A 12,485-nucleotide genomic window follows, 5' to 3' on the forward strand; every position below is an offset into this window, starting at 1 on the left:
TGAAAGCGTAAGCAGCATCCATTACTGCTAGTAGGACAAGCCATGCCAATATTCTGAAATCTTGATGTGATTTGGGATGCAACATCCAGCACTTTGGCGCAGAGGAAGCGTGTAGGGCTCATAACCCAAACATCGTTGGATCTAGACCAACAAGTGCTATGAACAGCACTAGTTTACACGGCTGCAAAATAATACTCGATCTCACTAATTATTAATTGTTGTTTGCTCTCGGCATTCAACCATGCATACATCCTTCTGTGCCATATCCTAGATTCGCAACGATGTGTTTGCGACCACTACACGAATAGAATCTATTTATCACACCACTGGTAAAAGTTTTCCAAAACGTTGCCGGCAAAATAGCGATCCCATGATACTTGACGGCATCAGTGAACTGAAGATATCTAAATTCGTCCTCAATAATCTGAAACGCTCTACGGGTTGGTTTGGATCTTGCGAATAATCCGCAAAGAATGACGAATCCCGAAGCCTCTTGGAGGATTATAAAACAAGTTACGGGTTTATATATGTTGAAGATTGCTGTATTCATCGAAAGTGTTGCACTTTATGCATATGCGTGTATACGGGATCGAATGACAAGAATAATACGGAGAAGTTGAGTTTGGAAAGAATCGTGTGTTGTGGCTCAGTCGGGCAAAGCATGGCGGTGCGACCCACTGGTCACCGGTTCGATACCCGGTAACGACAAAAAGTAAAACCTTCGGGAACTGGTGTATGGGGTTCACCAGCACTGTACCGCCAGACAGTGACGTCCTCCATTTTATGGTAGTCCACATATCTGGGAAAGGGGGCGCAGCGAACGATAGGAAATAATTAACGGTAGGATAAAGTTAAACTCAAAATATAACTTACTTTCCGGTTTGCAATCTCAACCGTAAGCCCATCTTCAAGCTCATAGCGTTAACGTAAATCAACAGGTTATGAGCCCAAGCAACGACTCCGATTTCAAGATTGAGCCTTTTGACGGCTCAAACTACGTGCTATGGAGCTACAAGATGAAGATGTACCTCATGTCCAAGGGATTGTGGGGAGCTGTCTCCGGTGTAGACGCTCCGAATACTGTGAAGGAGCAGCAAGCGCACGCCGCGATCTTACGCGACGAAATTATGCCCTTAAAGGGCAAATAAAGAGACAAAGCAGCAATTGTAGCGGAGAGCAATGCAAAACAAAAGGCCGATGACCTTATTCATTCTAATCGCAAAGATGCTTCGACGTGGTGGACTCGTCCGATACAAAAACGAAATTAATATCGTGTCACATATATTTATCTGCTACAATCACATATAAAAGTACGGATAAAATCTATGATTTATTAATTTGTAGGCTACCTCTCCCTACCTAAATTGTCGCGTCTGGGACGCTTAGAACTTAAAGGCGTCTTTCTGAGACTACAGATTGGATACCCAAAATACCAAGCAGTGAATGCTTATTAGCCTAGAAAAATAAACGTATCAATAAGTTTAGCCTTTGGCTAGTACGAATTTTACTGGCCAATCGAGATGTTTGCTTCCGTTTTTAGCAGTCGAAAGTTTAACTAGCTGCAAAGCTTGATAAATTCTTGAATGCTTTATTAGCGTCATCAAAAATGAACGCAATGCAGTGTTCCGCAATACATTAATAGATAACAATGACCGTCTTCTCTCACGTGCAGTAAAGTAGTTGGTGGGCACGTAAGCGACCTCACGCAACGAACTTTGTACCTTGGAGCAGGTGTCGTCACGGATGCGGTTGCCCGTCTTCACCTGCGCACTTGTTATCTAGGAAGTAGTTTTAAGACTAATTTATAATTTGTCGAATTAAATATGAAACCTTTTCAACCTATGAATAGATGATATCTCTGCAGATGTGCATCCGTAGATGGCGAGCGTATTGTTTCGAATACCTCAGCTCACGGATTACGCTAGCCTTCATCTAATTAAATGTGAATGTACCTATGTACACCACATTCACAAGGGTGGGTCACTACAGATCCTCACCCTACTGGCAGGTCAAATTACTTCACATGAAGTAATTGACTTCCCGTTAAGTGTACTTAACGGGTGTGTGGCATAAGACACGTTAGCCCGTTACACCACATCCTTCTTTAAGGGCGAATTTACATTTTGTAAAATCGTCAACGGGAGGAAAGAGGGTCGGCGAGCCGCATAAGTCATGCCGCTATAGTCCACTCAACCACTCTTTTAGCGAACAGTGTGTTCACCGCCTCACATCATCATCACGCGGCGCTTGACATGCCACCTGAAAGACGCAAAAATGATGCGTCGTCTGCGAAGACACCCAAACAACCTAGCCCGAAGCGCACGCGCCTCGATAAAACGACGGCGTCGCCTAAGTTCCTCAGTTACAACGCCGACAGCTACTGTTGCTGCTGTCGCGTTAATAACTGGACTTAATAATCCATCTCACGTGCGCAGTGAGAATGTAGATCCGTCAGTCATTATTGATAACAATGAGTCGACACCGCTGCCATCACCTCATGGTGGTAATGAACATAGCGAGCTAATGGGGAAGGGTAATGGTGCTGTAATGGCCATTGAAAACTCACATATTGCTCCTAGCGCGGAGAAGCCTAACGTTGCGAGGCGAACCTGCCTAACGTCAACAAGGCAACTATCTCGTCGTCCGCTAGCTAGAGCATGACCGTTTATCCCATGAAGGTGCAGCTGCTTCTCAGTTGGGTAAACAGCCAACATCTGTTGTTCGGACAGTCATCTACACCGGAGAGTCTGACGCAGAAGAGCCTTAGTTAAAGCTCCAGCGACGGCACGTCAATGTGTATTGTCAGTGTCACAATTTATCTGTATCGAACGCAACGATGTGACTGGTGGCATATCTCCGATGCCACCTCCACTCATTTGGATGGAACAAGTGCGTCGCTCCTAGCGCGCCACTATAAACGTTCAAAATTCTTATGGCATCTAGAATTCATGGAAGGATAAGGAGAAATCACTTTGTCGTGTTTCCCTTATCCCGGTCGTGTTGAAATCCAATTAAATAACCGAACATTAGGAATCAAAATTCCTGCGTCGTTTTGGCCACATATCGATGTGGCGAAACAACGGTCGCAGCGAATCACCTTCGCTCGCTTGCGTGTGAGAGAAATCATGGGTGGTACTGTTCCCCCTGCTTCTTCTCATCACGCTACTCCTGCTAGTCTATTTGGGCCTAGCGAAGCGGCTTCAACTGGTGTTATAGGCAGACACCAGTCCCGGCACGTCGACGCGCAGGGCGCCAACAGGTTCCCAAGAGTAATAAATCTTCGAGTATCACCTCCTCTGGACGAGGATCTGAAGCTTATGCTTCACGGAGCGGTGAGAAAGCAACCGTTCAACAAGGAAGCGTTGGTTTTCAGCAGCATCCGCAAATAGATGTGGCGCCCGATATGAGTGGCGATTTCACCCAACTAATCAGGCTGCCTGCCTTCTTCTTTTTTTATCGCAGGTGCTGAGCTCTGCTGAACTACGGATTTCGAATGTTAAGTTTTGCGACTGACTTCGGATCTCCTCGATGATTTTCGAAAGATCACCAGGGTTATGGGAAGGCTGCTGAAACTTCGGCTGGATTTGGAGAAGCTGATGCTGAGAGATCCTCGTTACGCGCGCGATATCCCTCGCTCTTCAAGTCCATATCACGGTGAGAGGCATTTGTCGGCGGGAAGTATTTCACCTTCCTCGCCGCCCCGCCTGATCGACGCTCTACTCACTGTCAGCGTCACCATCGGTCTCGGTAGACGGATGGGGGCATGTGATATTTTCTGGATCAACATACCGTTTCAGACGACCCACGTAAAAGACGGGGTGCAACTTCATATACGGCGGGAGGGTGAGTTTATAATTCAGGTCTCCAACCTCTTCGACCACCGTAAACAGCTCGATGAAACGCGGCAGTAATTTCGTAGTACATGCAGGTAGTACAGAAACTGCATTTCTAGGTAGGGTAGCAGTACTTAATCGTACTTTGTCTCCCAATCTTAAGAACTTATTGTTTTTGCGACCATGGTGGTCCGCATATTGTTTTTGCGACCATGGTGGTCCGCATATTGTTTTTGCGACCATGGTGGTCCGCATATTGTTTTTGCTTGTCTTGTGCTCATCCACAAAGCGTTGAGCCTCGCTCACGCTCTTAGCATCAAACATGCATGTGACACCGCCAAGAGGTCGGTCATAGGACGTTGTTCTCAATATCGAAACATCGTTATTGTTGGGAGCACAGGTATTTCTTGCCATGACTCCATACTGGCACTCGTAGGTGTCGTGGCAACTACTGATTCGTATACCACTAGGCATAACGTTCCGTTGGACTTAGGCTGAAGTTCTTAGACTTCGACAGCATTGAACGCTATCTTGTCCTCGATTTAAACTCGAGGTATAATCTCATTTGTGCTATTGCCTGGCTTGGACGCCATAAGCCGTGTATGGGTTGAAGATCAAAGACCTCACGCGCGATGCGCAATGTTACTAGCAAAGCTTTGGCAAGTCATGAGCCTACCTTTGCCTGACAAAAATGCGATTTTGGCTCGATTTGCTGTCATAGTCCGTCGATGTGCTATATTTGAGAATTTGGGTGACTATTATAATTATCTCTAATGTAGATGACAACATTCTATAGCTTGGCTTATTGACTGTAAGTGAAACAGCACGTGCCCCGTTTAGTGACCTCGTTATAATAACTGAATGCTCATAGCACTGTAAGCCTAGTACCGAGTCATCAAGAGTGTTATCCTTCTGTTGTCCGTGGCACGTAAAAATTCACAATGTGAGGTTGGCCGGGATGGAGCCACACTACATGCTGATAATGACATTGTTGGCTATAACCCAAAGTATTTTGAGCTATTATCGCTTGACGCACGTGTAATGATAACAAAACATTTACGGGATGATGGGTCCAACTTACTTCATTCTCCATATGATGTCCAGTTAAATCGGCTCTCAAATAGAGAAAAGTTAGTGTTAAACCTGTCAACCTTGGGAACTTAGATGTCCCGGCCTCTATAAGGCGTATAGTCTCTGCACAAAAAGGGAAGAGACCTCAATTCACTACATAGGGACACAAGTCGTCTGTGATGTCAAAGAATGATACTAGCGAACAGCTGTATGCACTCGTCAATGGATTGACTGGCAACGTTATGGGTGACATGATCTTCGAAGCTATCAATTCGCTACTTGCTCTTTCAAAGCTGTATCGATGAGTTTGGTCAGGCCTTGAACGCTAGCGACTTATCGTATAGGTGGTCATCCGACCCAATATTGAGTTGAACTCACCTTCACGTCTGGATGAAGCCGACCTCGACAATAAAAAGCGGCACTCAGTGTGCGTATTGGATCATCGATCTTTAAAGATTCTTCAGAAATCCATGCTTTCCTTTAGTTTAGGAATCCAAAACGTAGTGTGTCATAAACCACCGTCTGTTTTATCTCTTAATAGAAGTGTACGTCATCAATTGACTTGGTTCCTGGAGCCAAATGCAGTGTTACACGACAGTGCGCTTTACCAAAGGATAGCTGTGACGTCATTGACGATTTTTTTTTCGTGAAAAGCACGCGGCAGGAATGATGCGGAGAGCAAGTCTCTCATCCGACACGGACTTATAGTGTCAAGAGGCCAAATGGTAACTGGCGTATTGGCCATGCTTATAATGGGCTTACTCCGGCTACTTTACCGGCACATACACCAATTCCTAAAAAATAAGTTCTTCAGAACAATATGGTGGGATTTACATGTACAGTGCGCTCGACTTAGTCGATAGCTATTATCAACTGCTCGTGCGAGCTAGTGTTATTCCCCTGACAGCAATAAGCACCCCAAGAGGTATGCGTTGGGAGTGACTGGTGGTACCTCAGAGGCTTTCCAATGCCCCGGCTACCTTAAATCGTCTATTGACTATAACGGGGTGTATCGTTACATGTATTTAACACTTAAAGGTTGTTAAATAATATATTATCTAAAAGGTAGATAATATTTTAAGAATATTACTTTACATAGTAATATTCGGAAAGCTTATCCATTGAAGGTATATACCATTCTATCTACTTGCTCCGCGGTCCAGTCAGCACTGGACGCGCGCAAAGAGAGACAGATAAGACTGTATTTCATGTTTTGTATTATTATATATAATTGAGTTAGTATAAAATAGGTAGAAACAGAAGACCTTAACATATAAAATACACTTTAGTTTTAACCCTCTTTAAAGTAAGTGTTATAAAGAGAGTCTTCCTCTGCACGTACTAGTGTACGTGAAGTGACGTGTGGCACCACTCGCACTGAAGCAGTGCGAAGTGGACTTGTACTGAAGCAGTACAAGTCAGTAGTGCTCCGTTACAGTGACGCAATTCTTCCTTCCTTGTAGAGGTTACGCACATACATATTTTGATGATGCATTTGTCCATAATCGTGCAGAGCAGGGTCGGTCGGATGTAGATAATCGCAGAGACCATTTGCGAGCAGTGCTCGAGTGCATGCGCACACACACGTTGTATGCGACGTATTAAGATGCAAATTTAGTTAGGATAAAAAAACTTCTTCTAAGGGTGCTTTATTAAAAAGCGAGGCTTCAGAGCTTATATATATGAGGTAAACGCCATAGTAGATTGGCTGGTCTCTAAGAATCAAAATGACTCACGCAAGTAGTAACGGGGCACTACTGACTTGTACTGCTTCAGAGTCCTCTTCGCACTGCCTCAGTGCGAGTGGTGCCTCACGTCACTTCACGTACACTAGTACGTGCAGAGGAAGACTCTATTTAAAACACTTGCTGTAAAGAGGGTTAATTAGAAATTGTATTAATATAATTAAATTCTTCATGTCTATCTACTTAATACTAACTTAAGTATAATCTAATTCAAACAAGTTGTTAAGTCTTATCTGTCTTTCTCTTTGCACGCGTCCAGCGCTGACTGGACCGCGGAGCAAGTAGATAGAATGGTCTATACCTTTCAATGGATAAGCTTTCCGAATATTACTATGTAAAGTAATATTCTTAAAATATTATCTACCTTTTAGATAATATATTATTTAACAACCTTTAAGTGTTAAATTCATGTAACGATACACCCCGTTATATCACCCCTCCCTTAAACGACAATCACTCTGACTGTCATTGAAAAGAGTGGTCACTATAAGACTACTTTATTGAAACGATGTTGATTGGTCAGAACCATCGTTTTTAATTCTATCGCACGGTTAACAATCCATGCGGTATGCGAATTAAGGTGCGGCACCTTCGGCTGCGGTTCATGCAGCCGCGGGTGATGCATTATTGTCTCTTGCGGCAGACGTTCCGTCTGCCGTAGTGTCATCTTCTGCCGCAACTCTAAATGTTGCGGGTGCACGTGGTGATACACCACGTGAATGCGACCTCTCTTTGGAGGTCGACTACGAATGCGAGACAGACGAAATGGCCGACTCGGGGAGAACAAAACAGTCGCCCGATCATCGTCAGGCGGCTGACTATGAGCCTTCGGATGAGGGGGCTCATTCGAGTAGACGTGCTGGTAGCATTCCCTACAACATGTTCGGTTCCGACGATGAGGATGATTCCTCATCGCCCGTACGATCTCCCATACGGTCACCTGCACATAATTCTGTGCAAGGTGACGACGACGGCGTAAGCCATCGTAATAAAAGTTCTTGTGGTACCCCTACTTCAGTGGATACCACTCAGGGGATCGTAGACACTAAAATGTATCGTCAAACCCCTGAGAAGAAGCCGGAGCTTTGCCTGTGCAGCTAATTAATAGCTTGTCTGGAGAGACTACTCCTCACAATAAATATCCCTTATTTATTGCGACAAAGCTACATGGCATTGATCCCAGCGCGAAGAACTTTCGCACTAAGAAAGATCTTTATCTCGATGCTTTTTTCAAGCATCGATGGTATAGTGGCAACAATAAGCGAGATAAAGTCTCGCTTATGCAAGCCTGGAGCGCGCTCACTCGCAATGTCAAAGACATTGGACGCGAAGCCTGGCTTCAAAGACTTAACGCGATTCGCGTTAAGTTTGAGAAACAAACTTCAACCGGTGCAAGGTATAAATTGCATCGGTTGTCACGTGAGGCAGGACTTCCGATACATCTGCTTGATTTGTTGATTGTCCATGCTGCTCGAACAGTGAATAATAAAAGAGAAACTCGTTGTTCAAGGGACGTGTGAATGTGTAGAATCACACGGCAACTAGTGCCTAAGAGTTTGTGCCTTTTGAAGACTTCTAACTGTTGTCGATCACAGTGCAAGCCTTAACACTATATCAAATGGGGAACTGAACATTTTTTTAAATCGTAAAAAAACTAACTCTTATTATTCAACGTTCGACAATTTAGATGTACAAATCGACAAAAAATTTAGGATGTATCGTTCGCGCTGTGGCTATTCGTGAGTTTACATTATCAAGCGCTATAAAGAGAATCCAATGTATTAATTAACTTGTAGATTTTTTACTGAAAGCATTTGCGCTCCAGAAATTGAAATATCTAAGTTTTACTTACAAACGATTTGGCCAATCCTTCCTGAAAAAATCTCTTTACAGCTACTTATTAAGTAACGTCTTTCCGATGACGTCCAACTTTACATGCTCGTGTTTGGGAAGTTGATTTTAAGGGAATATTTCTAAACGTGCCAAATAAGTACGATTTGTGTCGAACATCAAGGATCGTTTCATCATAATAACATTTTGCCACGTGTAGCCATCTCCAGAAGGATCAAAATTTTACGTCTAATAATTGGTATGCTGCTCGTGCATGTTCTTGACCTACTCAGCCTTAAGCCTCGCTAGACTGGCGGAGACAAACCTTAGAGAAGTATTTTGTTGCAATGATGTGGCCCTGTTTGTACTGTGCTCAAGGACCACCCCGCTCTTTTTGATGCGCCAACAAAAATCCGATTATTTAAAAGCTCAGGTGGTAAGCATAAACTATGCAACAAGAAGTTGCGCGATCTATAGCCTTCAAAACACGTCAGCAGCTTGAATGTATATAAATTGCCATCACCAAAATTATCCAATGAAGTTGTAGTCAGCAATTACCTCTGATCCAACAATTTGTCTAAAGTAGACGCAATCACAACATTTCTCTTTCTAGTTCGTCGCTATTTTCACTTTCCCTGTCGCTGCAAATAAGCGCTTGCTTGAGATCATCGATTGAAGTGTCCTTCCCGTATGGCTTGTCCCTGTTCCAGTAGTCAATTATCTCCTCAAGGAAACGGTACACGAACAGTCCTAGCATTATAAACACCAAACCAGCAACATCCTTCGCTTGAAGCGGTTGATGCTCCGGCATGAATGGGAACGTGAATGCAACATTACCCAGAGGGACCATAATCGTCATGGCCTATTGACATTCATCAGTATAACGTACTTGGTTTTCACAAATTTATTTTGCAAGAAATGTACCACCGTACCAGCCATAGGATGTTGGCGCTGCCGAACTTGAGTATAAGGACAATGAGCAAATTGTAAGCCACATTAAACAATATATAACTTGTCACGAAAATTGCCGACTTCTCACAGTCATCTTTGTGCGCGCCGTCGACGATGGTGTTCTGCCCTAAAGTGCATAAAAGGCCGTCGTACAAGTTTTCTGGGAGTTCACGTGGAGAGATAGGGTGGTTTCCAACCATTGCTGCAGGAAATGTCAGTGGAATTGCACATAACAACTGATACACAGCGACCCAGCCGTTAAGATAGACAGCGTCTAGCTCAACCTCTCCGAGCATTTTCTCCTTATAGACGCTTGATAAGCACATGGGAATGCAGCTGAAGATCATGACAATCGACCAAATAACGATTACGTGTGAATTAGCACTTGAGCTGCTGCTCGAGTCGCCTGAACCTAGCACGATTAATAGACCCAAGGTGACAACCACTGCACCCAGATACTGAAAACTTGAATATTTAGCCTTGAGTAGCAGACGAGAGATCACCATAGACATGGGTATCGCAGCCTGGCCCAGTAAAATTATTAGCGAGCCGCCTAAGTGTGTCGCGGCAAATACTTGCAAAGTGCCGGCGATCGAGTCAAGTCCTCCCATGATGGCAAATCTGTGTTTTGGAATGTTTTGATGGTCCCAAGTTATGGCCTTGCCGTACTTGATCATGGGTAGAATGTATGCAAAACTGATGGGAATCTAAACAGCACGACACGTAAATCTATTCTTGAACGTCAAACTTGAAGGGAAGGGGAACGTACGTAGACAAAAGTAGTTAGAAGGTTAAGAAATGCTGGATAGTTGTGCATTGGGATGGTTTGCAATCTGCCGCGAAGCATAAAAATGAGAACACATGCGCCAAAACTCTAGACAAAACAGTTCGCTAACTTTTGGAAGACTGCAACATGAAGCGATCATCAGATTAAAGCACTATTTTAGAGACAAACTATATAATTGGGAAACATAGATACGCACTCTTGTTGCCGAGTCCGACAAAAATCATTGCCACGAAGCTAATGAGGAGCTTTAAATCACGCGCTGCTTTCTTATCCGTTGTCATTTCTTTTCAAGTAAATTGATATCTGCAGTCCATCTGGTACATTGTACCAGCGCCACAAATCATGCATGTGACTGTTGTTGGGGTCGTGTTCCTATTGTCGCTGGTGGTCACGGGCTGGGCAAGTGTAATTTGGGTGCTAACTCCGTGCTTCTTCATAGCAGCTCTTCCTCTACCGTCATTTATACAATCTAAATGCTTCTACCGCCGTGTCACTCGCTTTATGTGCGTCGAACTATTATCGAATTTGTCGTTAAATGTAATTCAGTCGTTGGTGCAGTCAATGGGCATGGATGGGTCAAGTAGTGCTGCTGCTTGGTGCGTCAAAAAGATAAATTTATTATTTTTCGATACTGAATAATGACACTTTGTCATGACTGTCAGAAAACTTGTTTGGTATTCAGGTCCGAGTCTATGGCGATGCGGAGACCAAAGCTCATGAGAGCGACATGCCACGGGATCGAGCACTTTGGCTTTGCAACCACCGAACTCGAATCGACTGGATGCTTCTGTGGAGTGTTGCGTGGCGAACGCAAACGCTACACCAACTGCGTATAGTTTTGAAAGCCCCGCTGCGAAAAATACCCATCTTTGGATGGGCCATGCAGCATTTTCTCTTTATCTTTCTGGTGCGTCTGTATATTGTTAGATAAAATTGTTGATGCTGTTTAACAGATGTATCATGCAGAAACGTCGCTGGGTTGACGATCAAGTAAAGCTGCGCAAATTTCTACCTTTCCTGAAATCGGTAGAACCGGAGGCTTCATACCTCCTCTTTCCTGAAGGAACAGATCTCAGCAAGAACAATCTGGAGAAGAGTGCTGTCTTTGCCAAAAGTAATGGCCTCATGCTTCGCCAATACACACTCTATCCACGCACGAATGGCTGGACGTTCATGTTTCCACTATTAAGCTCTCAACTGTCTGCTGTATACGATGTTACGATGTTTTACGTGGACTACGCTTCAAACGAACGTCCATCGGAAGCGTCGTTGCTAAATGGCCGCCTACCTCGAATGATCGTTTTCTACATCGAACGAGTAAAAATTTCATCTTTGCGTGGCAAAAGCGAAAGTGAGTTGGCGACCTGGTTAGAAAGGCGTTTCGAGCGCAAGGAGTCTTTTCTTCGGACATTTTATGAAGAAAATGGTAAGCTTCCGGACGATGCTCAACTGCTTTTTCAGCAGAGTCAGCGCTCTGCAACAGCGGTGGTAGTAGCTTTTTGGCTGGTGTTGATTTGTGCAACCTCAATATTTATTAGTACCTTCGTGTCAATCGTTGTCTCAGCGGTGGTTGCAACTGGTTACGCTATGAGTATCGCTTATGGTCCCGGTATCGACGGCTACCTCTTAGAAATTTTTAAGTAAAATTAAAAAAAGTGTTGCTTGATTTTCGATCACAACAGTCTTTAATGATTGAAAAAGCGTGTATTACGGTTAAAGTGGCTATAAAGTCAGTGGCGCAATCTCTACTATCCACTTGCGACGGCGGTAGATATAGGCAGGGTCTCAGCTATATAGGAGAAGTATGGGACTCCCCCCCACTTCCCCAATATCCGATACGAGGTGGATACGTCACTATGATGAAAACAAAAGTTACGCAGTTTTTCGCGTTCGTAATTGTGACGTGTGCTGCCTCGTTTAGGACTGGTGGGATATCGAGAGAAGAAGAAAAGAATATTACGACGGAGATAGTTGAGGCTAAGAATTATACAATGAGCCGTCATCCAATTCTGCAGCAATAATGGGTGGAGATTCAACTATCTCCGTCGTAATATCCTTTTCGTCTTCAATCACCGCAATACCATTTTTTTCAATCGGAATCGGCAACAATGTATATATTGTCACGTTCTCGATATCCCACCTGTAACGGGGTGTATCGTTACTTGAAATTAACACTTAAAGGTTGTTAATTAATATATTATCTAAAAGGTAGATAATATTTGGAGGATATTACTTTATATAGTAATATCCAGAATTCTTATCCATAAA

The 12,485-nt window shown here is 43.8% G+C and overlaps 2 protein-coding genes across 2 annotated transcripts; one reads left to right on the top strand and one right to left on the bottom strand.

Moving 5' to 3' along the window:
• Window positions 1-8,534: 8,534 nt before the first annotated feature.
• Window positions 8,535-10,442, bottom strand: CCR75_000992 (uncharacterized protein). Its single transcript, XM_067959097.1, has 5 exons — window positions 10,414-10,442; window positions 10,200-10,275; window positions 9,412-10,137; window positions 9,038-9,341; window positions 8,535-8,957 (listed from the first exon to the last, which is right to left on the bottom strand). The coding sequence occupies exons 2-4, from the start codon at window positions 10,245-10,247 to the stop codon at window positions 9,072-9,074; spliced, it is 1,044 nt and encodes a 347-aa protein (XP_067821666.1). The 5' UTR covers window positions 10,248-10,275; window positions 10,414-10,442; the 3' UTR covers window positions 8,535-8,957; window positions 9,038-9,071.
• On the top strand, window positions 10,432-11,917 carry CCR75_000993 (uncharacterized protein). The gene is made up of 3 exons (XM_067959098.1): window positions 10,432-10,720; window positions 10,900-11,124; window positions 11,184-11,917. The coding sequence occupies exons 1-3, from the start codon at window positions 10,691-10,693 to the stop codon at window positions 11,859-11,861; spliced, it is 933 nt and encodes a 310-aa protein (XP_067821665.1). The 5' UTR covers window positions 10,432-10,690; the 3' UTR covers window positions 11,862-11,917.
• Window positions 11,918-12,485: the final 568 nt, after the last annotated feature.

Source organism: Bremia lactucae, linkage group LG2, assembly GCF_004359215.1.
Source record: "Bremia lactucae strain SF5 linkage group LG2, whole genome shotgun sequence".
Lineage (NCBI taxonomy): Eukaryota > Oomycota > Peronosporomycetes > Peronosporales > Peronosporaceae > Bremia > Bremia lactucae.

Excerpts from the sequence above, each read along its gene's own strand:
- CCR75_000992 (XM_067959097.1), bottom strand. The coding sequence starts at position 10,247 with ATGCACAACTATCCAGCATTTCTTAACCTTCTAACTACTTTTGTCTAC. Across the intron at positions 10,138-10,199 it reads TTCTAACTACTTTTGTCTAC|ATTCCCATCAGTTTTGCATA; the intron begins GTACGTTCCCCT and ends CGTGCTGTTTAG. Across the intron at positions 9,342-9,411 it reads GCGCCAACATCCTATGGCTG|GCCATGACGATTATGGTCCC; the intron begins GTACGGTGGTAC and ends GAATGTCAATAG.
- CCR75_000993 (XM_067959098.1), top strand. The coding sequence starts at position 10,691 with ATGCTTCTACCGCCGTGTCACTCGCTTTAT. Across the intron at positions 10,721-10,899 it reads CGCCGTGTCACTCGCTTTAT|GTCCGAGTCTATGGCGATGC; the intron begins GTGCGTCGAACT and ends TTTGGTATTCAG. Across the intron at positions 11,125-11,183 it reads ATTTTCTCTTTATCTTTCTG|AAACGTCGCTGGGTTGACGA; the intron begins GTGCGTCTGTAT and ends TGTATCATGCAG.